Source organism: Canis lupus, chromosome 14 (assembly GCF_003254725.2).
Source record: "Canis lupus dingo isolate Sandy chromosome 14, ASM325472v2, whole genome shotgun sequence".
Taxonomy (NCBI): Eukaryota; Metazoa; Chordata; class Mammalia; order Carnivora; family Canidae; genus Canis; species Canis lupus.
This window is the reverse complement of record NC_064256.1, coordinates 34,646,285-34,657,575: the sequence shown is the minus strand read 5'-3', so window position 1 is coordinate 34,657,575 and position 11,291 is coordinate 34,646,285. Positions and strand designations below refer to the sequence as shown.

At 52.2% G+C, this 11,291-nt stretch overlaps 1 protein-coding gene and 1 long non-coding RNA gene across 4 annotated transcripts in view; both read left to right on the top strand.

The window, feature by feature from the left end:
- Positions 1-674: 674 nt before the first annotated feature.
- On the top strand, positions 675-5,170 carry SP8 (Sp8 transcription factor). Of its 2 annotated transcripts, none has more exons than XM_025464334.3 (2): positions 675-863; positions 1,875-5,170. In XM_025464334.3, the coding sequence occupies exons 1-2, from the start codon at positions 843-845 to the stop codon at positions 3,375-3,377; spliced, it is 1,524 nt and encodes a 507-aa protein (XP_025320119.1). In that variant the 5' UTR covers positions 675-842; the 3' UTR covers positions 3,378-5,170. The 2 variants fall into 2 exon arrangements, with proteins under 2 accessions (XP_025320119.1, XP_048949653.1); XM_049093696.1 differs by lacking the exon at positions 675-863 and adding an exon at positions 1,569-1,725.
- Positions 5,171-9,627: 4,457 nt separating this feature from the next.
- LOC112670551 (uncharacterized) overlaps positions 9,628-11,291 on the top strand; it is a 43,931-nt gene continuing 42,267 nt past the window's right edge. For both annotated transcript variants that reach the window (XR_003143024.3, XR_003143023.3), the window contains exon 1: positions 9,628-10,773. This is a non-coding gene — a long non-coding RNA (uncharacterized LOC112670551). The remainder of the gene's footprint in view (positions 10,774-11,291) is intronic.

Here is an 11,291-nt window from a genome sequence, read left to right as displayed (position 1 = left end):
TCCTCTCTCACACACATTCACACAGCCTTCCTCTCACACACACACACACAAATATTCTTCCCTCTCCCCCACACACAACACACATACACAGTAATGTTCTTCCCTCTCCCCTCACTCACAAACACACACACATACACACACACACACACACACACACACAGTAATATTCTTCCCTCTCCCCCCACACCAAACAACACACTCACACCACCTCCCCCCACCGCCACGCTTTACTGCCCTGGCCTTCTCTCCCTAGGTTTGTCACTCGCAGCCACACTGTAGTACATTCACACCCTTCCCCCAACACTTTACTGATCTGCCCCTCTACCCTCCTGTCACACATGGTTATATTGTCACCCATAACACCCTCTCCCTCCGCTGCGCGGCCTCCCCCCTCCCCCGCCGCCACACTGTCACCGCTACACTCTGCCACAGGCACCACCGCTACACACACACCCCCCCTCGCCCCCGGGCTGCACCGTCGTCTCCTTCGCAGCTGGGTCACACAAGCACGCAGTTACATTGTTACACACCCGCACGCCGCTTTGTAACACACGCGCAGTCACTCGCGCCCCTCCCGCTCCCGCGCCGGCTCCCCCCCCGCCGGCCCCCCCGCGGCGGCCCGCGGCGGCGCCGATGACCTCACGGCGCGCGCGCGGCGCGGCCCGGCGAGGCCGCAGATTGGCTGGCCGCGCCTCCGCGGCACTTCAAAGCCGGAGAGGGAGCTACAATTGTGGTGGAATGGGCGGAACTGATCATTGTATTGCACACCTCTAAAAAAAACACTGCCTCTGATTTATCAATATAAAAAAGATCCTCTGAGAGGAGGAGGGCACTTTTGTGTGATGGCAACTTCACTTCTAGGGGTGAGTCTCAGGATTTTCTCTTGCTGGTTTAATTAGTTTCCTTTTATTGCCGATCGGAGGGGGTTAAAGTCGCCCCGGCCAGGCCACGGGCTATCAGTCTCTATTGAGAGCTTTTTTTTTTTTTTTTTTTTTTTTTTTCCTTTAAATACAAGTGAGTTTGGAGAAAAGAAAGAGGGGGAGAGGGGGGCAGAGTCACTTTTTTTCAGCGCAGGAAAAGGTTCGAAGGGCATTTAGACAAGCCACCTCGCAGCGCCCGGCTGCTCCCTGCCCGGGAGACTTGCGCCCAGTCCTTTTTATATGCGACGATTTCGGGGGTAAAGAGAGCAAGTTTTTCCTCCTGAGCAAACTGCAGATTTCCCCTCTTCCCCTTAAAAAATATCGCAGCCCGCCTTGCCTTGCAGGTACGTTGAACCGTCTCTCTCTCTCTTTACTATTGTAGTTTTTTTTTTTTTTTTTAAGAAAATAAAAAGAAAAGCAGGAAGAGCGAGCGAGCCCTCTAGTTTGACCTCTTTTGGCCTGGGAGAAACAACCCAGCATGGGTTTCTGGGGACCGGAACAGGATTTTCAAAGCTCTCTCTGGATTACAGGGGAAGCGCTCTTAAAAGCAATCCAATGGTTTTTTTCCCCAGGCTTCTCGGCAAAGGAAACTTCCTTCCTCCCCAATCTGGACTTTTTTTTGCTTGCTTGTTTGTTTCGAAGTGCCTGGGGCCTTGTGTGCACGAGAGTGTTGTTTTAGGTGAGATTACTTGTCAAACTCTTCTTTAGCATGGCGCTTTGCTCCCGAATCAGACGCCGACAGCCAAACTTGTCCCCTCCCGTAGAGTAGGAAGCAGCCGGGTGCCAGGGCTGTTGGGGGAGCCAGGTGAGTTGGTGGCGGCGCGCCGCAACGAGAGATGGGGTGCCGTGGGGCGTTTTGGAGGCTACCGGAGGACTGATGCACGTCTCTTTCCTCCCTCCCCCACCGGCCTTTTGCCCCCCTCCCCCACCCCTTCCCTCTCCTCCTTCCCGCAGGAAGAACCGAGGTTGGGATCCACTCCTCTGGCCATGCTCGCTGCTACCTGTAATAAGATCGGCAGCCCCAGCCCGTCTCCCTCCTCCCTCTCGGACAGCTCTTCTTCCTTCGGCAAAGGCTTCCACCCCTGGAAACGCTCCTCGTCCTCCTCCTCCGGCAGCTGCAACGTGGTGGGTTCCAGTCTCTCGAGCTTCGGCGTGTCGGGGGCCTCCAGGAACGGCGGTACGTCCTCGGCGGCGGCGGCGGCGGCGGCGGCGGCGGCGGCGGCGGCGGCCCTGGTGTCCGACTCGTTCAGCTGCGGCGGCTCGCCGGGCTCCAGCGCCTTCTCCCTCACCTCCAGCAGCGCCGCCGCCGCCGCCGCGGCCGCCGCGGCCGCCGCCTCCAGCTCGCCCTTCGCCAACGACTATTCCGTGTTCCAGGCCCCTGGCGTGTCGGGGGGGAGCGGCGGAGGGGGCGGCGGCGGCGGCGGCGGCTCCTCCGCGCACTCTCAGGACGGCTCCCACCAGCCCGTGTTCATTTCCAAGGTGCACACCTCGGTGGACGGGCTGCAGGGCATCTACCCGCGCGTGGGCATGGCGCACCCGTACGAGTCCTGGTTCAAGCCCTCGCACCCGGGCCTGGGCGCGGCGGGCGACGTGGGCTCGGCCGGCGCCTCCAGCTGGTGGGACGTGGGCGCCGGCTGGATCGACGTGCAGAACCCGAATGGCGCTGCGGCGCTGCCCGGCTCGCTGCACCCCGCCGCCGGGGGGCTCCAAACCTCGCTGCACTCGCCGCTCGGAGGCTACAACTCGGATTACTCGGGCCTGAGCCACTCCGCCTTCAGCAGCGGCGCCTCCTCGCACCTGCTCAGCCCCGCCGGGCAGCACCTCATGGACGGCTTCAAGCCAGTGCTGCCCGGCTCCTACCCGGACTCGGCCCCGTCGCCGCTGGCCGGCGCTGGCGGCTCCATGCTGAGCGCCGGGCCGTCGGCGCCGCTGGGGGGCTCCCCGCGCTCCTCCGCACGCCGCTACTCGGGTCGCGCCACCTGCGACTGCCCCAACTGCCAGGAGGCGGAGCGGCTGGGCCCGGCCGGGGCCAGCCTGCGGCGCAAGGGCCTGCACAGCTGCCACATACCGGGCTGCGGCAAGGTGTACGGCAAGACGTCGCACCTCAAGGCGCACCTGCGCTGGCACACGGGCGAGCGGCCCTTCGTGTGCAACTGGCTCTTCTGCGGCAAGCGCTTCACGCGCTCCGACGAGCTGCAGCGGCACCTGCGGACCCACACGGGCGAGAAGCGCTTCGCCTGCCCTGTCTGCAACAAACGCTTCATGCGCAGCGACCACCTCAGCAAGCACGTGAAGACGCACAGCGGCGGCGGCGGCGGCGGCTCGGCGGGCTCGGGTAGCGGCGGCAAGAAGGGCAGCGACACCGACAGCGAGCACAGCGCGGCGGGCAGCCCGCCCTGCCACTCCCCGGAGTTGCTGCCGCCGCCGGAGCCCGGGCACCGCAACGGCCTGGAGTGACGCGCCTCCTCCGGCTGCCCTTCCGCTCGGCCCCCTCCCAGCCCGGTCCACTCGGCCGCGTCTGCCCCGGCCTCTGCTCCAGCCTCTGTCCTCGGCATCCTGCTCGCACTTTCTGTCTCTTTCGGTCTCTGTCTCTCTCTCTCTTAGCTCACTCTGTGACTTGACTTTGTAAAGGGGCTGTGGACATGTAAGTAACACCCGCCGCTCCCCTGGGCGCCGGCTCTCCCACCTGCCCCAGGTCACACGCTCGCCCGGAGCTCCGCGCAGCCCCAGCCGGCGCCTGGCCGGCGCTTTAGTTCGCCTCGGCCGCCCTCTGCCATCCCCGGGCTGGCACGAGCGTGTCTTTTAGAGGGAAGCGGTCGCGGGACCGGGGGCCTCCGGGTCGAGCGGCGCGGTGGGGAGGGCGAGGCAGGAGGCAGGGCGTCCCCGCCGGGCAGCCGCCCACCAGCTCCGAGAACCGCGGCTCCGAGGGCCCCGCCTGGCCGCCGCGGGCCGCGGCCCTCAGCGCGCAGAGCTGCCGCAGCTGCGCGGGTGCCCATCTCGGGCGGCCCCGAGCCCCGGAGTTTGCGGAGTTAGCCCTCCCAACGCCAGCTCGGCCTCTTTTCCTTTGTTCCCTGAGGTGGAACCGATTCAAGTTTCAGCTAAGGGCAGTCCTGGCGGATCGCTGCAGCAGCCTTCTTTCATCTTTATAACATTTCTTTTTTTAACTAAAAAAAAAAAAAAAAAAACTAAAGAAAAAAAAATACAGCATCCTTCCACTTGGTTCCCCTTCTAGATAGTTTTTCCCCTAGCAGTGAACAAGTCTTTCTTTCCAAACTGCTAACAGCGATCCCAAAGTTATTTTGATTGCATTAACTTAACTTATGGGGTGGGGGTGGGGGTGAGGGTTAGGTGTCTTTTTCTTATGCAAAAATACCCCCTTTCCGGTGAGACCAGATTAACTATCTCCGTGTTTGTCCTTTTCTACCTCGTTTTTTCCACCACTCCCGAGCATAATCTCCCAATCTTTTTTTTTTTTTTTTTTTTTGCTAGTCCAGCCACCAATTTGTATTGTACCCATTTCTGTAAATTCTTGGAATTCATCGAAGATTCTTAGGGTTAAACTTTTTTTTGTGTGATTTAAACTTATAAACAAGTGAAGAAGCTATCGTTTAATTGAGACGAGGCTGTAGTTTAAATGCCAAAAGAGGGAAAATAGGAAACAAAAAAAAAAAACTTTGTAAAATATATCTGAACCTAATGGTTTGTACAACTGGAGAATCGTTCTAGATTAGTTACCAATTATAACTCCACCAGTGTATGGGTGCGAGGTGCAGCTGTCCAGGAGACGATTTTGTATAGTATTTTTCTTGTACATTACTTCCAGTAAATATTTGAAAATATATTGAAGTAAAGTTGATTTTTTTTTTTGTCACAAAAAATATTAAGAGTTATTGTAGCAGTTCTGATGAGCTGCAGGTATTTTGAACTCACTTCTGGAGGTGCAGAGCCACAAACGCACTTTCGGGGCTTAGTTTTGCTCGAATATGAATTTAGATAGGTATCAAACTGTAACTAAGACAATATTTGATAAATGTGGGATGACATTTAATTTAATGGAGCATGTACTTCTTTGCATTTGCTGGCAGTTCAGGCATAGTTAAAGTGAGAGTTCTCCTATATTTCATAATAACTGGGTCTGCTAAAACCCATGTATTAAATAAATTGTCCAAGTGAAACTCAACTAACTTTGGCCTTTGTGTATTTCCTGAAGGTAATATTGTTAACTGTTAATAAACACTCCTGACACTACATTTAAATGTTTGCAGATTCTGCAAACTAATTGCTCATTGTAATGTTGAAATAATTTGGATATTTCACATTGAAATGAAAAGCCTTTCTCTGGAACATTTTAGACTTGCATTTTAAATGCATGAGATGTAATTGATTTATTTGTAATATTTTAAATGGTATTAATAAACTCAGATAAAAGACTAGGCCAGTTAATTTGTATTTTTTTTTTTCCTTTTTAAACTATGGACATTTGCATTTTATCTTCAGTTAAATGTCTAATTTAAGCAAAATATAACCCTGTTTTTTTTTGTGGTAATATTTAAATAATTGCCTTTAAGATATTACTTAGATGGAATGATCTATTTGGCAAAGCTGTGTTTCTCTATTTACCAAGATTAAGATTATAGTGTCTAAGAAATGTAATTAATTATTTACCAGTAGATTTAGCTCAAAGCATCAGGATTTACTGACCTCTTCAAATTTGTACTAAGTCACCAAACAATTCAAAGAAATCTCCCTGTTCTGCTTCCTTCTCTCCAGAAGGAGTCAGGTTGTTGGCCATTGATTGTATTTGGTATTTAAAAGGCCAAGCCTTACATTGGAAGATCAGTACATCTAAAATAAAAACATGGGTTTGGGGATAACTTTTGTTGTTAGGGGGTGGAGGAGGTCAAGCTAACAAAAGCTTGTTTTTGGCATTCCATGTCTTAGCTAAAGATTATGTAGAGGTAAATATCAGTAGTAGATTCCTGTTGAAATGAGTTATCTGTTCTTTTAAAGTCTCTAAACAGCCACCAAAGAAAAGGAAGGTTAAACCTTAATCTATTTACTAGGCTATTGTTCATAGGTGTCAATGATGCCAATAAAAAAATATTGTCTTGTTATGTCTAAGTGCATTTAAGCAATGAGTGTTCCTTGAGCCATACTTTGAAACATAAAATACTTTAAATGTTGATTGATGTTATATCAAACTATTTCACTATTAGATTAATATTATTATTTTGAATCAAATTGAATAAAAAGTTAGTGTGTTCAGATTCTTCTAAGTTTAGCTTCTTTCTTTCTGTTTGTATTCTCTCCACCCCAAGTTTAGTCTTGGTGTATTTCTTGACCTGAAAATTTTCCATTGAAATTTCTATAAAGTCATTATTATCCATAGAAGTTGAAAATCCAGAATGCTATGAATATTGTAAATTCAGGAGAAAAGAACAATTAGGGATAAAAAAAATTTAGAATAATACAGTTTGTACCCAAGTAGCAGACTGCTTTTATCCTGTTGTCTATGCAGGTACTCGAGACCTCCAATCCCTATGGTTTATGCAAGCAAGGTTAGCCCTGGTTCTTTGGTATACTATAGCTCTAAGAAATGGTTTTTAAAAGTAAAATAGTCTCTTTCTGTCACTTTCTTCCTAGGAATAACACGCAGAACACAGTTTAAGTGTTGTTTCTTTTTTATTGAAAGTTGAAATGCTGAGGGATTCCGAGAAAGCGGCTCTGAAGGAGTTAAATGTAGTGGCAGGTAAGAGGAAAGCTGCTTGGTACATTTATAATATAAGTTGCATTACATACAGCATCCCATTTGATTTAAGAAGTGGGTAATGACAAGGAGAGAGATTGTCTGGAGGATTTCTTTGGGGGTAGTTGAGGGGAACAGATTGCAAACTTTCACTTTTCTCCTTCCCCTCCTCCTCCCTCTTCTAGCTCTGGTTTAGTTTGTTTTGATGGTTATTGAGCAGTTTTTCTAGATTCACTTTGTGGAGGGTGGGCAGGGTTCTCTTTTGGGGTCGGAGGACAGAAGATAAGGTGCAAAGTTGTGATTTTTCTCTCTGCTTTGTCTGTGGTAAAGAACCTCTTAACAGTGCCTGAAGGCTCACACAAATGAAGCCAAAGGCTGGATCTCACTTTGAACCAAGGGACGAGCTTCCAGTCTTCAGATCAAGGTAGAGTTAAACGAGTTGTTGACCCAGAGGTCAGGCCAGCTTTATCAGTGCTCCCTCCAGAGACTGGAACAGGGCCATGGCTCAGTCTAGCCTTTTCTGTTGGTCCGCCTCATCTCTTCCCCAAACTTTCTTCCCTACCTTGCTTTATCCTACCTTGGTTCAGTTTCCCTCTCTCTCTCTCTGAGTGATCTCCTTCATCTTGGGGACATGACTGTGACTTGTTGACATTGGACTATGAACAAAATTATTTTATGCTAGAAACTTCATTTAAGACAATGTGATGAGTTACTCTCCCTAATCAACCCATCTTAGAAAAAGTTCTTAGATGGTTTTGCCTTCCTTCAACTTTATTCTTACCCTAGTCTTGGTATAACTTCCCAACTGGGCTTCCCTTGGGGAGAGAATGCTGAAATTAAAAATTAAAGACAAGCGGGTGATGAGACTAGACTCCTGAGTGGGCAGATCGATATTCCTGCCATCAAGTTTCATCTCCCTGCGGATCTTTTGGTGAGATTACTGAATGGAATGTTACAGAAGGCCTGTGGAGGAATTTCTTTAAATTAAATATTTTGTACGATGAGCTCAAAGGTCAGATGATCTTTTAGGTTGGTAAATTAAGGCAGGAAATTCAGAGGAACAAAATTGTAGATGTGATTGTTCTCTGGCTGCTTAAGGTGGTGGAGATAGACATTTTAATGAAAGAAGTTCTACATTTTGCTCACTTTTTCATATGAATAGCCTCAAAGGGATTAATTTGATGTAGGTATTTTGAACAAACTGGGGTTTTTGTATTCTTGCTGTTTTATGTTATTTCTGTCCAGACAGGCGTTCTTATTTCTCCCGACAGACACCCGTAAGAAAAACTCAGGTAGGATTAACGCTTTCTTTTTTAAAAAATAGGATTTCTACAGTTGCCTGCCTTTCTTTATTAAAAAAAAAAAAAGTAGCCCAGCAGATTATTTCTATCACTGTATTTGGGAAAAAAGAAAATCGTGTTAAGGAAGGATCAAAAGGAGTGACGTGTAGAGTATGGTGTACTCATTTTTAAGTTAGGAGTGTCTCTTATGGCATCTTTTGAGGACTTTGCTTGTTATACAATTGTGGCTGTGGTTTAAAAATGAGGTTCAGAATTTGCTCGCGGCCCTATTTATTCCCTGCTTCCGGATTAAAGGAAAGCCGGTAATTCCTTGCCACCCTGGGCTGCGGCCGCCGCGGCTGCAGGGGATGCGCGTCAGTGGCCCTCTCCTTAGGTTCGCTGCCTTCCCGGGGAGCAGAGGTGTTGATCTGCTGTAGCGTGGGGGAGGGGGGAAATCTATTTTCTTTGGTCCCTGGGCGCGTGTTTAATTTAATTTAATTTTCTGCGGAGTCTCCCGGGCGGCGAGGAAGCAGCCTCCTGCGTTTCGCTGTGGTTCCCGAGGACTGTCGGGGCTTCCAGAGCTCTCGGGACAGCGAGGAGAGCCTGGGGTGATCGAGGGCCGCGCGGGCAGACAGCGCCCGCTCAGGGCTGCGGCTTTCCCCTGCCGCTCTCAAGCCATTCTTTGCAGGCCCTGGCGGGGGTGGGGTGGGGTGGGGTGGGTGGGGGTGGGGGTGGGGGTGCTCCTTTAAGCCCCCTCCCTAACTTTGCTTCTCAGGCCACCAGTTCTTGCAGCGCGGGAGGCCACGCGAGAGGCGTCCTCGGCTCCCCTGGCAGCGCTCTTAGCCGGGGCCTGGGCTGCCCGAAGTTTCCCTCCGGCTCTTCTGTGAATTCAGGGGGCAGGTTCTGAACCCCGGAGGATTTCCCAGCCTGTCTGAACGCTGCCTCCGCTTCCCTGTCCTGCCGGCTGCTCTCAGAAGGACCCTCGGAGCACCCCCCACCCCCAGCCCACCCCACCCCCAGCCCCGGGAAGAGTCCGGGTCGGGCGAGCCACCGCGTCCGCTCGGGGGGTTGCAGCGAAGGGTGGGGCCGAGCCTGGGAGCCCCCGCCCCGCCCCCGGCCGCCCCCGGCCGCCCCCCGCCGAGCTGCGGGCCGCAGCCGCCCGCCGAGCGCCGGTGCACACAAAGACGTGGCGGGCGCCTCCGCTGGCTGCGCGGACGACGAGCGCCCCCGTGCGCCCCGCGCTCGCTCTGCAGCCGCCCAGCGCCCGCCCGGCCGCCGCCACCCGGCCCGCGCGAGCCGACCGTGGGAATCGCGGCGGTGAGCCTCCCCGAGCCCACCTCCCCGCTCCAAAAAGACGCTCGAGTAGGCCAGAGTAGGGGTGGAGGACGGCCTGCCTTCCCCTGGCTCTCCCCGTTCTCAGCATCCGCGAGCGCCTGCACCTCGTGGCTTGCCTCCCCCTGCCCCGGGGGCTGCGGGCGGGGGCTGGCTCTCCGTCCCGCCTGTGCCACCCCGGCCTCCCGCGGCGAGGACGGGCCCAGGTCGTCCTCCCCAAACGTGTTTGGACTTCTCTTAGCAACGACTGTCCTAGCGACGATTGCCTTAGCGACGACTGCCTGCCCTTCGTCGCCTTAGGTGTTCCTTTCTGGGCCGAACCGCCGCATTCACTCGCGCCCGCCCCCCCCCCCCTCGCGGGGTTCAGCCAAGCGCGGCGTCCTCCTTCCGCGGGAAGCTTTAGCCTTGTCCTTGTGTCACTGGTTTGCCAGACGCACACCAAGGAGCTCCCGCACCTTTACCCACGCTGCTATCATAAAGGAAGCAAAGACAAGTCTGATTGGCTGCGCAAAAACTGCCCTTTTTGATTTCGGGAATCAAGGAACAGTAGAGCCCCCTCACTGACTCCTTCGAGCAGCCTTAGATGGATGATAGATGAGAAAGATATGTCGGTAGCTATAGATTTAGAAATAGATCGAGAGAGAGGACAATCGTTGTACCTGTTGAACTTTTCTTTACTGTGTTGTACCTAAACCCCAGCAACTTCTCTCAAGTGTTCTTCTCCCTCTTTGCTTCTTGACCCTTCGGGCAGCTAGGTATTTGGGGAGTGCTAGCAACATCCTCCAGGCCCCATATTGTGGTGACAACTGAAGGAAAGGGAGAACAAGAACGCCCTTTATTTAAAGGGCTTTCCTTGGAGAATGTACCTGCAGCTCCAAGGCGGCCTGAGGACGGGAGCCGGTTCCCAGGAAGCCTCTTTACCCCTCCTCTCTTAGGCGCCTCTAGGACCTCATCGTACAGGTTTGGATCCTTGGCTTGCACGTTGTACGCTGCAAGCGAAAGTTATGCATGCACCGTCTCTATATACTTAAGACAGCCTGTGCTGCTGCTGCGCCGCAAGCATCTTCCTCGTCGCTTACATCCAGGGTGTTCGCAGAGCCCCACACCTGCGAATGGTACGGCGGCTGCAGGCTCGTCGCGCCTGTGGTTAAATCCAGAGCTCAGTTGACGCCTCTCCCAGTAGCGGGTAAGGCAGGGGCAGTGAGGGCCTCGGGTGCCCAGCCCAGCCCCTGCAGCCTCGGATAGAAACATTCTGGCCGCCAGAAGCTCCAGGATATACTTGACGCGACCACCTCTGGAGCCGCCACCACCCTCCTCCCTCCAACTAGCCGGTGACTCGAGCCCCTGTTCCCACCCCTCTCTCCGGGGTCCGGAAAGCCGGGAAGCGCTGGAATGCCTCGTTCTCTCACCCTATTGTGCCTAGGTGTTGCAAACCACTGGAGGACAGAGCTTTGCGCTTTGATCTCATGTCCCAGTCATTCTTTAGCACAGAGGGGTGAGTTTAAATTAAATTTCTTTCTTTACTGATAAGTTCTAATGGGTCTCAGAAGGTGAATAATTATGCAGTAACATTTCATGGGTTGTTGGAGTGGGAATTCCCACTGCGCTGTCACCAGGAACAGAACTTCCCCGTTGGCTCAATGCTAAATGAAGCTTCTCAAGTAAGCTACAAGTGTCTTTCAGATCTCGGTGCAAATGATAGTCCTCCCCTGCTCTCACCTTTCTCACTCCTGCAAAGCAGTTTGTCCTCACATTTTTTATCATTTAAATGTATCTGTGATCTAAAAATACTTAAAAAATAGGTCTACTAAAGATCTTCTATCTGAAGGTTAGAAAATATTTGCTTTGATGATTAAATAGTATTCCTATTAAGACAAAGTACACACTGATGAAACCTGGGACCATAGTTTCCTGGAAAGAGGAGCGACCTAGGACTTGTCTCTGAATATCTGAACTTAGTCTTGCCATTTCTCTTCACTTATTTTTTGCTTGAATCCTGAGAAAAAGGGTCAA

What these genes read in the sequence shown, in the direction of transcription:
- SP8 (XM_025464334.3), top strand. Translation starts at nt 843, where the DNA reads ATGGCAACTTCACTTCTAGGG. An exon ending in TGGCAACTTCACTTCTAGGG is followed by an intron (nt 864 to 1,874) that starts GTGAGTCTCAGG and finishes TCCTTCCCGCAG; the next exon opens with GAAGAACCGAGGTTGGGATC.